Below are 21,790 nucleotides of genomic sequence, written 5' to 3' on the forward strand. Positions count from 1 at the left end.
AGGTTTGACAAACAGGAATATATGAAGGAAAAACCACGAGGGCGTGATGGTTATCACACAACTCGTATTTATGATTTCTCCATAAACATGTTTGCACAGGGATCAGAACTTAGCCCTAAACTCACAGTAAATTGGGTGTAAGACACACATACTCATTGAAATGATGGTGGACTCACAGAGCAAGGCAGATAGTCTAAGCAAGGACCTTCCAATATGCTGAAAATAGTGTTGCATCAGTAAAAAGCTGCAGGCAGCTCACCACCATGACCAAATCCTACAGGCGATTTGGAGTGGGAAAAAAAACACAGCTCAAAGTTTGGAAAGCATTGTTTCTGTTCCTATGTAACTCAAAGCCAACCAGGTCTGCCTTTTGAAACATCACCTCGAAAAAATGGTAACACTTGGATGCAGTACAAATCCACAGATTTTATTATTTACATTCTCAAAGCTGGAATAGGTTTGGCCAGTGCCAACAATATACATAATAAATATATTTGAAAAGAGAGAGTTAAAACAAAATTGCCTACCAACATCCCTCAGAAATACCTGTTGTAGGAGTCAATAGAGAGAGCAATATGTGCGATACCATTGGATGTACGCTTCTTTGGCTTTTGGGTCTTTGGCTTTTGGGTCTTTGGCTTTTGGGTCTTTGGCTTTTGGGTCTTTGGGTTGCAGCACCTTTAGTTGTGATATTTATTTTACTGGTAACTTTAAAAAATAATAGGAAAGAGACCATAATTTTATTATCGTATAGCCTGCAGAACCTTCTGGGGAAATGATATAAAAATGGATGTCATGTCGAAAGGATAAAAGGCTATATCCAGTTTAAGACCTATAGGGCCTTATTCACGGCGTCTCTTCTGCGAATAGTTTTTTCATACCTTCATCTTATTTGTTGATTACTCTTTAATTTCCAAGCCTGATTTACAAAGCATTTCTCAATAGGAGAGGCGTGTGACTCCATGGTTAGGTGGGCCTACCATATGAATTTCCAGGTGTCTGACAAGTCTACTCCTGGAAGCTACAGGTTTATAATTCACAAAAGTTTTTTTCTTTGCGAGTTAGTAGATCTTCCTCCTGTAAATACACAGGTCAAGGCAAAGACTTTACTAAGAAAAGAATATCCTAAGAAAAAACTTTGTAACCAGGCCCGTAAGGTTGACACACACAACCATGTAAGCCCTACACACATGCAACATTTAGACATGCTACTCGTCCCACCCAATAGTTTTTTTTAGGTTAGTTTCTTTTGGGTTTCGACAAAGTGTGTGTGTGTGTGCTAAATGTTGTAATGCTCACCAATAAATTGATTCTTCCTCTGGCTGGCCAGTCCATCATTGCAGTAGTGAGGGATTTTCAAGGGTTTTTAGGATGGTGAGTGCTAACTTGTAAATTGTGTGCTCCCATTTGTGTCACTGTTTAAAAAAACTATTGATTAGTGGAGTTTTATCAGTCTAAGAAACATGCACTTCCTCGCCAAGTAAATGCCTATGATGTGTGACAGATGGACAGAGGGAGTTATCCACCTGCCTGCTTTGCATAACTCCCTCAACATTATAGTAAACTTCCTCCAAAACTGTTCAGCTTTGCTAGAAAAAGACCCTGATAGCCCCCAAAACTTTGCCTGCCAGGTGTAAACAGATAAGGAAACTTTTAGAAGTTTCCAAATTGACCCCAGGCTGCTGTTGCAAGTATGCACATACTCACTCATTCACTCACACACATGCCACACAAAGTAACACATGCAGTCATAGTAAGACGTAAGAAGTTGGCAATATGTCGGACAACAGATAAGTCATGCATCACATGTTGTACTGGGAAGGCTTCATTCTAAATAGGAGCACTGTCTCTGACAGTCAGCTCATAAAGTTCACGGGTATTGCATCACAAAGTGAATATTAATTTGAACAATGGTTGTTCTTTAAACCCCTAGTCAAGATAATGATTATTGTAGACAAAACCGGTATCTAAGTGACCTGGCTGCTTCCAGTAAGAAGTTTAAAGATCAAATCTATGCCCGGTAGGTGGCATTAACCTCAGCCTATGGGTCTCACCGTGCCCCGCTCACATCTTTTTGTTATGGTATTGGTGTGGGTATTTATATAGTGCTTACTACCTCTGAGGAGGCGCTACAAAGGATCCAAGCATGGAATTTGAAAAGAACGTCAGTATGGTTTGAAGTAATACAACTGACTGAGAAGAGAAATTAGCAATGGAGAAGAACTCATTAGATTTGGTTGAATTTGATCAAAGTTATTGACTATGGGTATTGGAATCTGTATTTTTAAACTAGATATGGTACATAATTTTCAGAACCAAAAAGTAGGAGTAGCAATAACAGAGCAAAGCAGATAGAATATGTGCAGAAGTCCCCTCATTATGCACCCAATCTCAATGCTAAGACAAATTCAATATAGAAGGTGCTATCTCATTGCTAAAGCTCTAGTCAATTAAATAAAAACATTTTGTGTGAAAATTTGCAAAATTACAGAGTAGAATCAACTGCCATCCAGACACTTCACGTGTGGCACCGCAATGTTTCAAATGCCGGTACTTGTAGAAAGAGGTCAGCAAGTTAACAGGTAGATATAAACCTAATCGTAGGCTCTTAAAACATAATATGGTAAAACAAAAATGCAAGATATCCATCACATAGTTAGTGTAAGAAGGAACACAACATGTAAGATTGACATGAAGCATAGAAAAATAGAGGAAGGAGTCTGTAAACACTATTGGCTGAGGACAAAGTATGGTAGGAGATGATGCGTCATCATGCTGCTTCGACAATTATATTTTTTAATCGGGAGGATCCATTGTGATTTTGGGTTACCTTAGATCCTGAAAAACAACCATTGTATGGATAGTTTGTTGATTTTCTTTTTTGTTTCATATTCATATTTTATTGTAAACACTCTAGATTTGTAAGGCTCCGCCAAGCCCAAGGAACCTCCGTGCAATCAGAGCAGAGTACTCAGTTTCCAAAGGGAGAAACTCCCTAAGTCCATGGTGGAGGATCACTTCATTGCAACCAATCCTTTTCTTCCAAATCTGGTGACAAAGGTTCCGACACGCTGACGTGCCACTCTCCGCTCATCTACCAATCACTTGCCTCAGGAGACGCTTGAGGGGCTGTGCTGAACAGTACAGGGAAGGTATGTTTTCTTCAACGTGTTCCTTGGGTTTTTAGAGGAAATCCCAGATGACTTTGGCCGTCATACTATATGCTGCAAATGCAAACAGAGAGAATTCAATAAGTGTTTAAATTATTCATCGCCTAGGCTTGACAGTTGCATTATTTAAGCGCTGAGTCCTATTAAAGCAACGATTTCCTGGATTAGTGGTTCAATATACTGTTGAATAACAACATTAGGTTTCAGTTCATATCACTCACCAGTTCTTTGATATGTGAGATCAGACTTTTTTATTAGTATTTCTAGCCACTCTAGAAGATGGCTTCCCCTGAGACTGTGAATTAGTTGCAGTAAGAACTTATTGCTTACATTGTGTCTTACACAAATGGCTTCCTTACCTGTACACACAGTATTTCTTTGACACCCCCAACCCTTAATCAGCTATAGGGGTTGCCATTTTGTATTTAAGAAGGAGGTCCATACCTACAAGAGCAGGAAAAAAACAACCACTAGGTTCATTTGATGTTATATATAATAGTATAGTGCATGCCTGACACTGCTGTGGCCTCTCAGTGATGTGTGATGTCTCAGATGGGCATTACTATCCAGCTCTGGCAGGTATGGATGTGCATTTCTGCAAACCTCTGGGACATGTGAATCAGCGTTCTATTACAGCTCCGGAAGGTATGGGTGTGTGTTCCATTACAGCTCCAGGAGGTATGGGTGTGTGCTCTATTACAGCTCCGGAAGGTATGGGTGTGTGTTCCATTACAGCTCCAGGAGGTATGGGTGTGTGCTCCATTACAGCTCCGGGAGGTATGGGTGTGTGTTCCATTACAGCTCCAGGAGGTATGGGTGTGTGTTCCTGCACAGCTCTGGGAGGTATGGGTGTGTGTTCCTGCACAGCTCTGGGAGGCATGGGTGTGTGTTCCTGCACAGCTCTGGGAGGTATGGGTGTGTGTTCCTGCACAGCTCTGGGAGGTATGGATGTGTGTTCCTGCACAGCTCCAGGAAGTATGGGTGTGTGTTCCTGCACAGCTCTGGGAGGTATGGATGTGTGTTCCTGCAAAGCACTGGGAGATATGGATAAGCGTTCCTGCACAGCTTTAGGAGGTATAGGTGTGTGTTCCTGCACAGCTGTAGGAGGTATGGGTGTGTGTTCCATTACAGCTCCGGGAGGTATGGGTGTGTGTTTCATTACAGCTCCGGGAGGTATGGGTGTGTGCTCCTGCACAGCTCTGGGAGGTATGGGTGTGTGTTCCTGCACAGCTCTGGGAGGTATGGGTGTGTGTTCCTGCACAGCTCCAGGAAGTATGGGTGTGTGTTCCTGCACAGCTCTGGGAGGTATGGATGTGTGTTCCTGCAAAGCACTGGGAGATATGGATAAGCGTTCCTGCACAGCTTTAGGAGGTATAGGTGTGTGTTCCTGCACAGCTGTAGCAGGTATGGGTGTGTGTTGTCGCACAGCTCTGGGAGGTATGGGTGTATGTTCCTACTCAGCTCTGGGAGGTATGGGTGTGTGTTCCTGCACAGCTTTGGGAGGTATGGGTGTGTGTTCCTGCACAGCTCTGGGAGGTATGGGTGTGTGTTCCTGCACAGCTCTGGGAGGTATGGATGTGTGTTCCTGAAAAGCACTGGGAGATATGGATAAGTGTTCCTGCATAGCTTTAGGAGGTATGGGTGTGTGTTCCTGCACAGCTTTGGGAGATATGGATGTGTGTTCCTGAAAAGCACTGGGAGATATGGATAAGGGTTCCTGCACAGCTTTAGGAGGTATGGGTGTGTGTTCCTGCACAGCTTTAGGAGGTATGGGTGTGTGTTCCTGCACAACTTTAGGAGATATGAGTGTGTGTTCCTACTCAGCTCTGGGAGGTATGGGTGTGTGTTCCTGCACAGCTTTGGGAGGTATGGGTGTGTGTTCCTGCACAGCTCTGGGAGGTATGGGTGTGTGTTCCTGCACAGCTCTGGGAGATATGGATGTGTGTTCCTGAAAAGCACTGGGAGATATGGATAAGGGTTCCTGCACAGCTTTAGGAGGTATGGGTGTGTGTTCCTGCACAGCTTTAGGAGGTATGGGTGTGTGTTCCTGCACAGCTTTAGGAGATATGAGTGTGTGTTCCTATTCAGCTCTGGGAGGTATGGATCTGAGTCCCTGCACAGTTCTGAAAGTTATGGATAAGCGTTCCTGCACAGCTCTGGTTTACATGATTCTAGAGGTCTGAAGAAGTGAGTGTTGGTGTGGGATGGCGAGAGGAGCCATGTTCTTCATACTTTATAGACTGCTTGTGATTTGTGTCTCTAGGTGCGGTGTGCATGTCTTGAAGGCGGGATCGGTCTCTCCAGTACTGGATGTAGAGGGCCACCCGGCCCTTACACGCTCAGGCGTACGCACGCACCCCTCGTGACCGGGCACAGTCACGGGGGTATATAATAAACGGGCCGAGGTCGCACGTGACCTTACGGCCGGACCATACCAGATAGTAGTTGCGTCCCCTATTTATCCGGTCCAAGTGTAGGCCGCTGTCCCCGTCCCCAGCACCAACACACTGGCGACGAAGGTGTGGAGTGGATCCCCGTTGCGGTGCCCCTCGTCTCTACTGTCCAGAGGAGAGTGCGCACGCACCCGCCCTACGCGGTGCGCGGAGACAGTGTGGCCGAGACTCGAGCGGTCCTGTGGCAGCGAAGGCGTTCCCCGCCGAGAGCGCACCCCTGGCGCGAGCCAGAATCAAGCGGTGCGTGGGCCCCCAGACGAGCAGCTGTCCTGGTGAGAAAGGGCGCATGTGTGCTGCCGGCATCGGCCCAACGCGTGTGCAGCGCTAGAGCGCTGGAGGGAGTGGCGCTATACACGCAAAGGGGCCAGGACAGCTGAGAGCATCGTGTGGTGCAGGCAGGGAAGGCTGAAGGACGAAGAGGCTGTCAAGGGCCCAGCGAGGGTGCAGAGACTGTTCTGGTGTCAGTGGAGGGAAGGGAACTGCTTGCTACCTGCAACATAAAAGGAAGGAGAAAGATATAGAAATAAAGTGGTGCAACAGCAAGGAAGAGGCAGTGGCCTGCCAACACACCCACAGTGGCCTAGAAAAAAAAATAATAATAATAACACAGAGCAACTGGAGGCAGTGAGAAGGGAGTGGCAGCGCGAGCGATCACGGTCAAGTGCAAGCACAGTGTTTAGTGAAACTGAGCAAGAGTAGACGGAGTCCTCTCTCTCACGGTGCCTGGCGGGGCGAGACAGGGGCGCAGAAAGCGGCAGAATGGCGGATGACCAAGCAACCCCGCCGGTCTTCTCGCATGCCTCGGTGACGCCCATACCACCCTTCAGTCAGCTGGCAGACCCGGCAACCGCGGCGCCGCGGTGGAAGCGTTGGGTAGGCCGCCTCAACCACTATTTCACGGGGACACGTGAAAGTGATGGAACGGTGAAGAGGTCCCTCCTGATGCACTTTGGAGGCGACGAGCTCTACGAGCTGTTCGAGACGTTACCGAACACCTGGACGGGAGGACGACTATGATGCCGCGATCACAGCCCTCAACAAGTACTTTGATCCCCAAATGAACCCGGATTACGAAAGGTTCAAACTACGGCAGGCTTGCCAAGGGGAGACGGAGACAATGGACATGTACTACGCGAGGCTCAGGAAACTGGCGGCCACGTGTACGGGCATAGATCACAATGGCGCGATCCGGGCGCAGCTAATCGCCGGATGCAAGGCTGTGTCACTGAGGCTCCTCATCCTGCGGCAACCAGGGATATCACTGGATGAAATCCTGATCCTGGTGCGCTCACACGAACTCTCGGACAAACGCGCAGAAGAAATGGAAACGGTGAGGCTGCAGAATACATCGGGGGCGGTTCAAGGAGGAAGTGGTGGAGGCCATACAGAGGTGCCCCGGAGGTCCACCACGTCGAGGTACCGGGACACGAGCCCAGAATAAGTGCGGGTATTGCAGTTTCGATCACGGAGACCAGGAGAGATGCCCCGCGAGAGGGCAGGCGTGTGCAAAGTGCGGAAAAGCCAACCACTATGCAAGCGTGTGTCGAGGGCAAGGAGGCCGAGCACGTGGCGGTGCTCCACGCGGACGACCCGGAAGCCTGAAGCACCTCACGCTGGAGGATAGGGAGTCAGGAGCGCTACTGGGCGAAGCCCCAGAAACGGCATATTACGAAGAAGACGACGGCGCCTTTGTCATCTCCTTCACAGGACGTGGAGGCAAGAAGAGGCGTCCGCCACCCATGTGTCACATCCTAGTCAATAGCTCGCCGGTACAAGCACTGATAGACACAGGGGCGTCTGTGAACGTCATGGATTCCCACCAGTTCGACCGGTTACAACCGAGGCCGAGGCTCTCCCCGAGCAAAACCAGAATCTTCATGTACGGGGGGACGGAGCCACTTCCCTTGCAGGGCATGATCGAGGTAGAAGTTGCCAGTGGCGCAAACAAGCTGAGGGCGAGGTTCCATGTCACGGAGGGTGGCACGGGAACGCTCGTAGGGTGTCATACGGCAGAAGACCTCGAACTAGTGTTTTTCGCCAAGTAGGTGCATGAGATCCATGCAGAGGACATCTTGAAAGATTTTCCCCAGCTCTTCACGGGGCTAGGAAAGCTAAAGAACCTACAGGTAAGCTACACATAGACAGGAGCATACAACCGAGGGTGCTCCGGCACAGAAGGATACCGCTGCACATCCGCCCGCTGGTGGAGAAAGAGCTGCAAGCACTGGAGGACTTGGGCGTCATCGAAAAGGTATCGGGGCCCACACCATGGGTATCTCCCCTAGTGGTGGCGCCCAAACCTAAGCAGCCAGGCGCGATTCGCCTGTGTGTGGACATGCGACTTCCCAATCAAGCCATCAGACGGGAGCCGCATGTGATCCCGACGATGGACGACATCGTTGCAGATCTGAACGGGGCGCAATGGTTTTCTAAATTGGACATCAATTCGGGCTATCACCAATTAGAGTTGGCCCCAGAGAGCAGATGCATTACCACCTTCTCGACGCACGTGGGGTTGAGGAGGTACACCCGGCTCAGCTTCGGAGTGTCGTCGGTGGCAGAGGTTTTTCAGAATGTGATTCAGGAAACCCTGTCGGGGCTCGTTGGAGTGATCAACCTGAGCGACGACATCCTCATCTACTCCAGGAGCCTGGAAGAACACCACGCCAGGCTTCAGGCGACGCTGCAGCGGTTGGCCTCACGCTGCACAAGAAGAAGTGTGCATTCTACCAGAGCTTGGTCGACTTCTTCGGGTATGTGTTCTCCAGGGAGGGGCTGAAGGTGGACCCTCGTAAGGCGGCAGCAATCCGGAATGCACCCGTGCCGCAAAGTCCTACAGCGAGAAGAAGCTTTCTAGGCATGGCTACTTACTGCGGCCGGTTTCTGCCGAACCTGACCACGTTGGCAGAACCCCTGAGGCAGCTGACAAAGGCCGGGACGCCATGGGCTTGGACACCACGGGAGGACGCAGCGTTCCAAGAGGTGAAGAAGGACTTCTGGACCAAACATCGATGGCGTATTTCCACCCGGGACGGAGCACAGAGTTGGTGGTGGATGCCAGCCCGGTGGGGCTGGGCGCGGTGCTGCTACAGGAAGCAAGACCAGGAGTGTATGCTCCCGTGTCGTACGCCAGTCGGGCGCTGTCACCAACCAAAACGCGGTACGCGCAGATAGAGCGCGAGGCCCTGGCCATTCGCTGGGCCTGCCAGCACTTTCACTTGTACCTATTTGGACACCCGTTCAAAGTCATCACCGACCACACCGCTGGTGCCACTCTTCAGCGGATCAAACAGGTTGGCACCCCCGAGGATTGAAAGGTGGGCGGTGCAGTTGCAGGCCTACTCATTCCAACTGATCTACCGCCCGGGGGCCAACAACCCGGCTGATTTCCTGTCGAGACACCCCCCCCGCCTGGGGACGAGCGAGTCCCGTCGGACGACAGCTTACGGACGGAGGCCTTCGTGCAGATGGTGGAAGAAGACGCGTACCCGCTGGCAATCACCAAGGCGGAGATGTGCGAGGCCACGGAGCAAGACACCACGCTCCAGCGGGTTAAGGACGCTCTTGCCACGAGTCGTTGGCACCGGTTCCTAGACGGAGTGGCAGGCCTGGTAGAAGAGGAACAGAATGCAAGGAAACAGCTGTGGAAGGTGCGGCACGAGCTGAGCGTAGGCGAATCTGGGCTAGTGCTGAGAGGCCAGAACATTGTAGTCCCGCATGGCCTCCAGAGGCGTCTGGTGTCGATAGCGCATCAAGGCCACCAAGGAGCCGGGAAAACGAAGGCGAGACTCCGGTCCAAAGTTTGGGTACCAGGCATGGATAGACAAGTCGATGATGAAGTACGGACCTGTCACTCATGCGCAATAACCGGGGCTGACCCTGTTCCTGCCCCGGTGATCACCGAGGAGCCCTACGACACGCCCTGGATGAAGGTGAGCATCGATTTCGGCAGTTTTCCGGATGGGTGGCACACGATGGTCATCATGGATGCGTGCACGAAGTTCCCGGTGGTAGAGCTGGTGTCTTCCACAGGATTCACGCAGGTGCAACCCGCCCTGGAGAAGGTGTTTGCAACGTTTGGCTTGCCGGAAGAGATGAAGTCGGACAATGGTCCGCCTTTTCAAGGGCAGGAGTTTTAGGACTTTCTACGGCGCAGAGGAGTCAAACACCGGCGAATCATGCCCCAGTGGCCGCAGGCCAACGGAGAGGTGGAGCGTTTCATGAGAACCCTCAACAGGGCCATGCGCATAGGGGTCGACTAACATCAAGGTCTGGAAACGTGCCTCCACCAGTTCCTGTTCGCCTACCGGCAAACGCCACATGCGACGACCGGGTGTGCCCCGGCAACGCTACTCCTGAAACGTCACCAGCAAGATCTCATCCCCGAAGCGGCCACCTGGATGCCCCCGGACCGGGATCCGGTGAGAACGCAGCAAAAACGCCAGCAGAACAATGACAAGGCCTCGACGCAGAGAGGGGCCAGAATCCCGGACATTCAAGTGGGGTCGAAAGTTATCCTAAAGGACAGGCACCCTGGCTGGAAGTTCAGAACACCCCATGAGCCGGAAAGCTGGGTAGTAACCCAAGTGCAGGGAATGATGATCACAGCGCAGCGGGGGCGACACACTGTCATAAGGAACGTGTCATGGTTTAGGGTGATACCGAGTAACACATCGGGAGGAGCAGGCGACCCGGACTATGGCAAAGACCAGGGGGCGGCCGACCATCCATGCAGTCAGGAAGCAAGGGTCGCCGGACCGGAGGTACCGGCAATGCCGCGGCCGGCGGAACACGTGAACGGGCGAGAGACCCCAGCCGCGAAGATGTCGGAGAAGAGTCCGGCCCGAGGGGCCCCATGGCAGTGTGGACCCTGCACCCCAAGAGCCAGGGTGTCGGAGTCAAAGGTACCAGCTAAGGCCGAATCCGGCTCCCAGCCAAAAGCTGAAGGACTATGCCTGTCGAGTGGATGGGAACAAGGCGAAAGCGCTATAAAGACTGTGGACTCACACGAACAATCATTCTCTCTCTTTCTTGCTCTCCCTCTCGTTCTTTCTTTCTCTCTCTCTTTCTCTCTCTCTCTCTCTCTCTCCCTCCCTCTCTCTCTCTCTCTCTCTCTCTCTTTCTCTATTTCTGGTTCCTTCTGTACAGTTTGAAGTCCCGCCGGCTAAAGGTTTGGAGGGATGTAGAGGGCCACCCGGCCCAAACGCGCTCAGGCGTACGCACGCACCCCTCGTGACCGGGCGCGGTCACGGGGGGATATTATTAACGGGCCGAGGTCGCACGTGACCTTACGGCCGGACCATACCAGATAGTAGTTGCGTCCCCTATTTGTCCGGTCCAAGTGTAGGCCGCTGTCCCCGTTGTAGGAAGGTGGATATCTGACTATGGTTACCCCCAACTTTTTGCCTAGTGTCTAGCTGGTTTTTCGACTTAGTTGGCCTGAGATCCTGCCATTCAGGGTCTCAGGCTGTCTGCTCTCTCTTTAAAATGGATTCCATGTACCCTAGGTACATTCCCAATTGGTAAGGATCACCTTATTGGACCCTGTACAGTGTACCCTAGGTACCCAGGGCATAGGTGTACCCTAGGCCTCCCAGGGGCTGCAGCATGTATTATGCCACCCCTGGTCTGGCCTTCCAATCAGACACAACTGGCTGATCACTCAGCTGGGGCAAGGTCGTGTAATCACCCCTTGCTTAGGTGTAGTATTCCTATACCTACCTTATATATAGACACATGTGTACCTATCAGTCACTCCTATGGCAGGCCTTAACAATCCTGGAGGCAGAGTGCTTGGTAACATGTGAGATGGTGCTCTAGCATGAGCTGAGCCTGTCTGCAGCTTTCGGAACCATGTCCTTATAGCTGTTCTATGATATAGCCTACCATATACTCTTAAAGTGCCTTATAATCTTAAACGGTTATGGTAACTATGGTTGGGCTGTATCAAAACATGTCGTGTAAGGTGTCTAACACTTTGGAATAATACCCCCATACCATTTCTGGTGATGAGGATATTATTCCTCCCTTCTAGAGGGAGAGACATGTTAAAATCATACTTTGCTGTGTAACCTCTGACCAAAGCCTCAGCATCACAAAATGGATGCTGCTGCCACGACACAAGTCTGACCTCCTGCAGCTGGGAGTGATCCCAGCCAGGGAGGCCTGGACAATAGGTTTCCTGCTTGGGGAGGTGCTAGCACCTCCCCAGACAGCCTTTAGTGTATTGGGGCAGGGTGGGCTGAAAGGAATGAGACATGCCTGGGGCACACAAGGTGTTCCTTGCATAGTCCAGTTCAAACCGGCGCTGGGGCACTCCAGCCCCAGCTCTGGCGCGAAACTGGACAAAGGGAAGTGGGTGTAACCACCCCCTCCCAGGTCCCACCCATAAGGCGTGACCTAGCAGGTATCCCAGCCCCCCAGATTAGTATAAGAGTGGGAGTTGGGCCTCAAGACTTTGGATTATCCTGAACCTGCAAAACTGAACAGAAACTCTGGACCTTCGACATTCGACGAAAGAAGAAGACTGAAGAATCTCCCTTGTAGCCAAGGAGTGGCTACCCTGTGCAAACAGGCACCATCAAGTGACTACCCTTTGCTTTGTGAAACGTTCGACGAGGAACCGACTGCAGAGCCCGACCAGAGCCTTGATTTCCAGACTTCTCCGACCCTCATCCACATCTGCAGCAGAGCTGAGATCCGTGGAGGCGACGAGCGACGTGGGACCGGCTACCTGGGAAAAGTGGCTAGTAACTTACAGCGCAGCTTCTGAGGTACCCTCGAAGTTGTGCACCGGGGATTGAGAAGCCCCAACCCCAAGCACCATCTGCACCGAAGACCAGCCCCCCACACTCCACGAGTCCTGCGTGGGGCCCTTCAGCATTTTCCTGCTTGCCGCGTCTGTCCGGTTGCTTGCCCGCTGGCTAGTGGCCTTTGTGACGACGCTCCCTAAAATCTTCTGCGCTGGTTTGGCTCCTCCAGACTGGCTCCCGCTTCTCTGCAAAGAAGAAGCACCCCAGACCTTCCTGGTCTGCACCAGAAGCAAGTCCCTTGTTCTTCGTGGGTTCCGCTTGCCAAGGCTTGGTGAGTCCTAGTCCAACTTCGACGCCGCCGACAGCAAGAGCCTTCGTGGGACAGCTCGCCTCCTGGTCCTGGTCGTCCTCGACGCTTCCTGGTCCTCCTGGCTCCAGCGACAAGCTTCACCTTCCCCTGCAACTCTTCACGACATCGCCTGGTTCCTTCCTGGTTCCACGTGGTCACTGGCTAGTGACCTTGACTCTGTCCCCTCTGCTTGCAGGTTTCTTCTCTTCTTGATCCCAGGCTTGGGATCCACCGGACACTCTCCCCTGACTGCCTGTCAGCATCTTTCTTCAGGCATCCATAGGAGTCGACGACGAAAACGACGCATCTTCACCCCTATGCACCCGCAGCCTGTGGGCTAGGTAACTTGGGTACTCCGGTGCTCATCAGGATAGTGACTATCCTAGTGTCTAGTTTTCAAGTCTCAACTTCCTAGCTACTCCGGAAGTGTCCTAAATCTATCTATTTCTAAACTGTAACATTGCTATTGACTTTTACGCATTACGCGTGAGTGTTTCCACTCTGCACACGAATCCCGTGGGCCTCCCACTCCCTAACTAACGCTAGTGTAGTGTAGCCCCAGCGATTCCCTAGGCCTAGGCCTATTCTATTTCCGTGACAGTGGTTCTTATACCACTTATTTAGTATATGGTTTGCGTGGCCCCTAGGGCCTAACTGTATTACTTACCTGTGTGACTTACTGTATGCATTAATAAGACTGTGTTGTACTTACCTCTAAACTCATAAAGAGTGCTGAGGGTTTGCTTAGAATAAATACACTTTATTTTATATATATATCTGTTGTGGTGTCCTTTCATTTGGTATTCAAGGGATTATATATGGTATCACAGCTGGCTTCACATGCCATTCAGAGTTTAGCCTAAGACTGCTCTTGTCCATGCTACCACTAGGATAGCTGGTCTATAAGGTTGACTTTACAACCAATCACCATAAGGGTATTTGGACTGATATAAGGTGTACACTATAACTAGTGACATCATACATCAGGCCAACTTCTCACATTGGTGAGCAGCGGTTGGGATCTGAGCTTGCTGTTGTAATACCATTGTAATCTTGAGATACTAAATTGGAAGATCACACAGATATTGTCTAGGTACATATAACATAGTCTAGTATACTTAAGTCCTACTGGACTTAGTGGTTGTAGGTTGAAGGGAGTAACACACCCTGACTACAACTACTAGAGAGGTTTAGTAGAAACAACTAGTGTAGGTAGGTGCACACACCACACCCTCACTAGAATCATGCCCCTGGATGGAGATCACACTGATGCTCCCTCAGGAGAGGAGAATCCTAGACAGGTTCCCTCTAGGTATGATGCATTCACATTCCAGGAGATGAGACACTTGTGTACCTCCAGAGGAATAAAACAGGGTGCAAACCCTACCCTTAGACAGCTAGTGGAGCTTCTGGAGGCCTATGATGCTGAAAGAGCTGCCAGGGATGGTGCCATAGCTGTAGATAGGGGTCTACCCACCACAGAGGAGTCAGATGGGCCTTCAGATGGGGAGGTAGACAGCCAGGGCCAAGTAAGGAGACTTAGCCAGGCTAACCTAAGCTTACATGGGAGTTTGCATGGGGTCCCCCCATACAGACCCCCAAGTAGGTTTTCACAGAGAAACAGGAGGGACAGATCCCCTTCAGTGGAATCCATCCACTCCCATGTTTCTAGCATCTCTAATGTTTCCTCTCACAGGGGAATGAGTTCACCTGAGAGAAAGGAGCATAAAGCCAGAATGAGGGAAGCTAATCTGAGGATTCAGAGGGAAGAAATTGCCCTTGCCAAAGAGAAGCTTGCTCTGGCTAGAGAGCAAAAATTGTGTGGGTCAGAACCCACTGGTGGCAGCAACATTCCTAGAGATAGGGATAGGTCTTATGACCATAGAAACCTAAGCAAGATAGTCCCCCCATATCAGAATGGGGATGACATCCACAAATGGATGACTGCTTTGGAGAGGGCCTGCAAAGTACAGCAGGTACCCCAAAGTCAGTGGGCAGCTATCTTGTGGCTCTCCTTTTCTGACAAAGGTAGAGACAAGCTCCTCACAGTCAGTGATGAGGATGCAAACAATTACAAAGTCCTGAAGAGTGCTCTGATAGATGGGTTTGGCTTAACCACTGAGCAATATAGGTTGTTGTTCAGAGACACCCAGAAGACACAGACACAGGACTGGTCTGATTTTGTGGATTGTGCCACTAAGGCTTTGGAAGGTTGGTTGACTGGCAGCAAGGTGCAGGACTATACAGGATTGTACAACTTGATTATGAGGGAGCAGATCCTTAGTAATTGTCAGAACCAGCTTCTCCATCAACACCTGGTAGACTCAGATTTGACCTCTCCCCAAGAATTGGGAAAGAGGGCAGATAAATGGGTCAGGACCAGGATTAGGCCTAAAAATCAGGGTGGTGACCAAAAGAAAGATACCACCAAGCCTCAAGAGAAGGGTGGGGATAAAGCAAAAGAGAAATCTTCCTCAGGGCCCCAAAACTCCACACAGGGTGGTGGGTCCCAAGCTCCCTCCTCTTCCACAGTTAAAAAGCCTTACTGCCATGTGTGTAAAACACCTGGGCATTGGAAAACTGACAGCAGTTGTCCACAGGCTAAAAACAAAACTGTTCCTCCAACTACTCCTGTAACACCACCTATTACTGTCAGCAGTAATCCCCCAGGTGGTGGGAGTGCCCCCAAAAATTTGGTTGGGTTTTCTTGGGGAACACAGGGGGATCCTGGCTTAGCCAATTCCCCTGCAGCAGCTACTCTTGTCTGTGATGGTGGCATGGGGTTTGCCAACTTCACTGCCTGTCCCAACACTTTGGGTAGGTACAGACAGGAACCCTACATCAATGGTAGAAAAGCTGAGGCCTACAGAGACACTGGAGCTAGCATCACTATGGTGGCCCATAGGCTAGTTCCCTCTGAGCAGCTTTTGCCTGGTTTCTCATACCAGGTAACTAACATTGATGGCAAACAAAATAGTCATCCCATGGCAGAAGTATGTCTCAGCTGGGGAGGGGTCACTGGCCCTAAAAGGGTGGCAGTGTCTCCAACCTTGCCGGTGGACTGCTTGCTGGGGAATGACTTAGAACTCTCAGCTTGGGCTGGAGTTGAACAAGACACCCATTCTAAAATGGTAGGCCTTTCCAAAAAGGGTAGTGGGGTTGTGCCAGTCACAACCCCTGTCCAAGTAGCTTTCCTCCCTGAAAAGGTTGGAAGGGCAGTGGTAGCCACAGCCCAGGCACAGACAGACTTCCCTGTAGAAATTGGCAGAGCTGTGACAGTCACAGCTCAAACACAAACTGAGTGCCTTCCTGAAAAGGTTGGCAAGGCTGTAATGGTCTCAGCCCACACTCAGACTGATATAGGTGTAGTGAAGCCTGAAACAATGGATCACTCCACACAGACAGAGAGTAGTGGGGAGGAAGAAAAGTCTCCCTCCCCCCAGACATTAGGAAAAGGTCAGCCTCCTCAGGGATCTGACCTCACCCCTTGTGAAGGAACTGCCCCAGAGGTAGCCAGGCCTGGCCTGGCAGAGCCTCTGATGTCAGTGGCCCCTTCCAAGGTGGGACCCAGTCTGGTGCAGGTAGCCTGCCTCTCTCTACCCTGCCTCAGTCAGCCCAGGGCTGCAGAGGCCAGGGAGGCCAGTGGACCCCAAGAGGGCCCCTGTCCACAAGAACCCCCCCTTCAAAAGAATGAGGATTGCCTGGTTAGTTGCCCTAGCCAGGTGATGGGTAAAAACATTCCTGAGGGATCCCCTTCACAGGTAGTTAGGGACCTCCCCCAGAGGGATTCTGTTGGGCACAGGCAAACCTGGGACCTTAGGGCCCCAAACCTGACCTGTCCCTCCAGTAAGCCCACAAAAGGGACCCAGCCTCCAGCTTTAGGTAGCCAGAGGCTGACCCTGAGAGCACAGTGCAACTCAGTTAGAGAAAGAAAGGCATCCATGGTGGAGGATGATTGGAGGAAGCTGAGGCCTCACTTTGGGGACACTCACTTCAGTACTCCATCTCAACACCAGCCTTTTACTTTGCAAAGACACACCAAAGGTAGAGATTCCCTATGGTGGAGACCCTATGATATCTTTAGGATGAGGGATTGCTTAGTGGACCATGAGACAGGGGGTAACCATGCCAGTGCTGGTTCTTCCTTATATGGCCACTCAGGCAATAGAGGCTTACCTTGTAAAGGCCAGCCTTATCTCCTTTCGTTTGGGGGGGGGTTGTGTAGGAAGGTGGATATCTGACTATGGTTACCCCCAACTTTTTGCCTAGTGTCTAGCTGGTTTTTCGACTTAGTTGGCCTGAGATCCTGCCATTCAGGGTCTCAGGCTGTCTGCTCTCTCTTTAAAATGGATTCCATGTACCCTAGGTACATTCCCAATTGGTAAGGATCACCTTATTGGACCCTGTACAGTGTACCCTAGGTACCCAGGGCATAGGTGTACCCTAGGCCTCCCAGGGGCTGCAGCATGTATTATGCCACCCCTGGTCTGGCCTTCCAATCAGACACAACTGGCTGATCACTCAGCTGGGGCAAGGTCGTGTAATCACCCCTTGCTTAGGTGTAGTATTCCTATACCTACCTTATATATAGACACATGTGTACCTATCAGTCACTCCTATGGCAGGCCTTAACAATCCTGGAGGCAGAGTGCTTGGTAACATGTGAGATGGTGCTCTAGCATGAGCTGAGCCTGTCTGCAGCTTTCGGAACCATGTCCTTATAGCTGTTCTATGATATAGCCTACCATATACTCTTAAAGTGCCTTATAATCTTAAACGGTTATGGTAACTATGGTTGGGCTGTATCAAAACATGTCGTGTAAGGTGTCTAACACTTTGGAATAATACCCCCATACCATTTCTGGTGATGAGGATATTATTCCTCCCTTCTAGAGGGAGAGACATGTTAAAATCATACTTTGCTGTGTAACCTCTGACCAAAGCCTCAGCATCACAAAATGGATGCTGCTGCCACGACACAAGTCTGACCTCCTGCAGCTGGGAGTGATCCCAGCCAGGGAGGCCTGGACAATAGGTTTCCTGCTTGGGGAGGTGCTAGCACCTCCCCAGACAGCCTTTAGTGTATTGGGGCAGGGTGGGCTGAAAGGAATGAGACATGCCTGGGGCACACAAGGTGTTCCTTGCATAGTCCAGTTCAAACCGGCGCTGGGGCACTCCAGCCCCAGCTCTGGCGCGAAACTGGACAAAGGGAAGTGGGTGTAACCACCCCCTCCCAGGTCCCACCCATAAGGCGTGACCTAGCAGGTATCCCAGCCCCCCAGATTAGTATAAGAGTGGGAGTTGGGCCTCAAGACTTTGGATTATCCTGAACCTGCAAAACTGAACAGAAACTCTGGACCTTCGACATTCGACGAAAGAAGAAGACTGAAGAATCTCCCTTGTAGCCAAGGAGTGGCTACCCTGTGCAAACAGGCACCATCAAGTGACTACCCTTTGCTTTGTGAAACGTTCGACGAGGAACCGACTGCAGAGCCCGACCAGAGCCTTGATTTCCAGACTTCTCCGACCCTCATCCACATCTGCAGCAGAGCTGAGATCCGTGGAGGCGACGAGCGACGTGGGACCGGCTACCTGGGAAAAGTGGCTAGTAACTTACAGCGCAGCTTCTGAGGTACCCTCGAAGTTGTGCACCGGGGATTGAGAAGCCCCAACCCCAAGCACCATCTGCACCGAAGACCAGCCCCCCACACTCCACGAGTCCTGCGTGGGGCCCTTCAGCATTTTCCTGCTTGCCGCGTCTGTCCGGTTGCTTGCCCGCTGGCTAGTGGCCTTTGTGACGACGCTCCCTAAAATCTTCTGCGCTGGTTTGGCTCCTCCAGACTGGCTCCCGCTTCTCTGCAAAGAAGAAGCACCCCAGACCTTCCTGGTCTGCACCAGAAGCAAGTCCCTTGTTCTTCGTGGGTTCCGCTTGCCAAGGCTTGGTGAGTCCTAGTCCAACTTCGACGCCGCCGACAGCAAGAGCCTTCGTGGGACAGCTCGCCTCCTGGTCCTGGTCGTCCTCGACGCTTCCTGGTCCTCCTGGCTCCAGCGACAAGCTTCACCTTCCCCTGCAACTCTTCACGACATCGCCTGGTTCCTTCCTGGTTCCACGTGGTCACTGGCTAGTGACCTTGACTCTGTCCCCTCTGCTTGCAGGTTTCTTCTCTTCTTGATCCCAGGCTTGGGATCCACCGGACACTCTCCCCTGACTGCCTGTCAGCATCTTTCTTCAGGCATCCATAGGAGTCGACGACGAAAACGACGCATCTTCACCCCTATGCACCCGCAGCCTGTGGGCTAGGTAACTTGGGTACTCCGGTGCTCATCAGGATAGTGACTATCCTAGTGTCTAGTTTTCAAGTCTCAACTTCCTAGCTACTCCGGAAGTGTCCTAAATCTATCTATTTCTAAACTGTAACATTGCTATTGACTTTTACGCATTACGCGTGAGTGTTTCCACTCTGCACACGAATCCCGTGGGCCTCCCACTCCCTAACTAACGCTAGTGTAGTGTAGCCCCAGCGATTCCCTAGGCCTAGGCCTATTCTATTTCCGTGACAGTGGTTCTTATACCACTTATTTAGTATATGGTTTGCGTGGCCCCTAGGGCCTAACTGTATTACTTACCTGTGTGACTTACTGTATGCATTAATAAGACTGTGTTGTACTTACCTCTAAACTCATAAAGAGTGCTGAGGGTTTGCTTAGAATAAATACACTTTATTTTATATATATATCTGTTGTGGTGTCCTTTCATTTGGTATTCAAGGGATTATATATGGTATCACAGCTGGCTTCACATGCCATTCAGAGTTTAGCCTAAGACTGCTCTTGTCCATGCTACCACTAGGATAGCTGGTCTATAAGGTTGACTTTACAACCAATCACCATAAGGGTATTTGGACTGATATAAGGTGTACACTATAACTAGTGACATCATACATCAGGCCAACTTCTCACACCCGTCCCCAGCATCACCACACTGCAGTCAATCGTAGAGGCAGGTGCCAGGGGCTGGGTTTCATGCGTGTGTATTGAAGGTGATTGCTTGTGCTGTGTTTGCTTAATGAGTTCTCATTGAGAGTGACCCAGGAAATGTGGTGATATTTCCTTACCCGAGGAGTGACCTATCCTGGCGGTACCTGGTAAATCCAGCCCATGAGTTACACTATGAGGGTTCAGTCAGAAATATGGAATTACAGAGGGAATCTGTACTTCTCGCTCTAATTCTCCCGGACGTTCCACATTTTCTCCCAGACTTTTCCCCGGAGATTTCTTCTGTTTTGAACAGCTGAAATCTCTGGGTGAAGTAAACTGGTTTGCGGTGTGGCGATGGCGGTCACGGTCTCACACCGTAACTGTCGCTATCAGCCTCATGAGAAGTAAGCGGCCTCTTGTAATGCGGTCCTAAGATGTTAGGACCATATGTACTAAGCAATTTTCCAATCGCAAACCCTGCAATACGCAAAGTCACAGGGGTTGTGGTTATAATATGGATATGTCTAATAATGCAGAAGCCATTTTACGAATCAGAAATGGTTTACTGACTCGTAAAATGTTTTTTGTGACCCATACAGAATCACAGTTTTGAAAGGGTGTGAAAGGGCCATGTAAAGGGTGTTCTCTCCAAATTGTGATTCAGTATGATATGTGTCAATGGCTTGTGAACCCAATCCCAGTAGCAAACCACTAATCAGTTACCCACTCCTCAGAAGAGGTGGCATGAGGTCTGCAAAGGAGAAGGCGACTTTGGGAATTGTTTTAGCAGGCTTAGCAGGCAGGGCTGGTCTGAGAACACAAAGCAGCCCTGGCAATTTTATCAGACGTCCCCCCCTCCCCCCCCCCCCCCCAGGGAGGGAGTTTGCAAGGGGTGGGCGAGGGGGCAAGTGTGAAGCACTGCTACATAATTAAACCGGCCCCCAGCACTGCTGCTTTTGTTACTAGGGGCGGATACTGCAGCACCACTGCCAAAGTGACCAACACCGCTTCAAAGCCGACCCCCACCCTTCCAGCCTCACGGGGACACGGCCAATGCCCGCTACGGTCAGTCCGGCCCTGTTAGCCATAGCAAACAGTGACTGCCACCTCTCGCTGATTTTTTCCAAACAGGAATTTTTTTTTTTTTTTTATAGCCGCACTAGTTTCTCTAAGAAGCTCCAGCAGCTTTTTTATTTAAAAAAAAAAAAAAAAAAGGTTCCGTTTAGGAATGCAAACACTGGGATGGTCGTCTTCTGTGTCTTGCAAGTCACCATCACTATATTTGTAACCACTCATATGAGGTTGCAACATGCCTAATTAATAATAAATATTAAGGTTGTTTTGTGACCCCCTGCAAATGGATTGTACCATGTTATATGTTATGTTTTGTTTTCTAGTTTTCTAACGCGCACAGCTACTCCAAGGAGTGTCCCGGCGCGAGCACAGAGGGACTGAGACGCTCGTCAGTACTAAACAAAGAGGTACGTTTTTAACAATTTTTTAAAAGCCACAGGATCTTTAATGTTGCAAAGCGCAAACGGAAGAGCGTTCCAAGCCTGAGCCGCCATAACGGAATATTGGATTATTGAACATAAGAATACCGCGGTGTCAGAATATCGGGGGCAGAGTAGAGAGAGGCAAAATACGGCAAGGTAACTGCATGGCAACAGCGCGTAGAGGAAATATAGATTTACTATTCTTAACTCCACATCTACGCATCTCGAAGATATTTTACATCATTAGGGTGAACATATGTGGAGTTAGGTATAGAGAATCTGTCATGACCTACCTTTTGATATTTTGGTCTTGCTTGTTTGGTCACAATATTTTGTGCCATCAAGATTCCGACTTCGATATTCTGTGGACACGTCCTGCCAAAATATCCTGCAAATGGCGATTTTGTGAGCCGACCCAATAGTACATATGCCAGTTCCATTCACAAAGAGTCGGAGTGCAATTAGTGACCACCTTTTTGTGAATCGATTCATAATACACCAAGGGGCATATTTACAAGAAAATGGCACGGTGCTGTAAGCCATCTTGCTGCGCCAAGCTGCGTCATTAGGAAAGTGCAGGGATATGTCGTAT

At 50.3% G+C, this 21,790-nt stretch overlaps 1 protein-coding gene across 1 annotated transcript in view; it reads right to left on the reverse strand.

Moving 5' to 3' along the window:
• Positions 1-406: 406 nt before the first annotated feature.
• Positions 407-21,790, reverse strand: part of TMEM233 (transmembrane protein 233) — a 274,108-nt gene continuing 252,724 nt past the window's right edge. Inside the window, exon 3 of the mRNA XM_085633579.1 lies at positions 407-3,224. Coding sequence (XP_085489705.1) covers positions 3,213-3,224 — 12 coding nt within the window. The 3' untranslated portion in view covers positions 407-3,212. The remainder of the gene's footprint in view (positions 3,225-21,790) is intronic.

This window comes from Triturus cristatus, chromosome 11 (assembly GCF_964204655.1).
Source record: "Triturus cristatus chromosome 11, aTriCri1.1, whole genome shotgun sequence".
Taxonomy (NCBI): domain Eukaryota; kingdom Metazoa; phylum Chordata; class Amphibia; order Caudata; family Salamandridae; genus Triturus; species Triturus cristatus.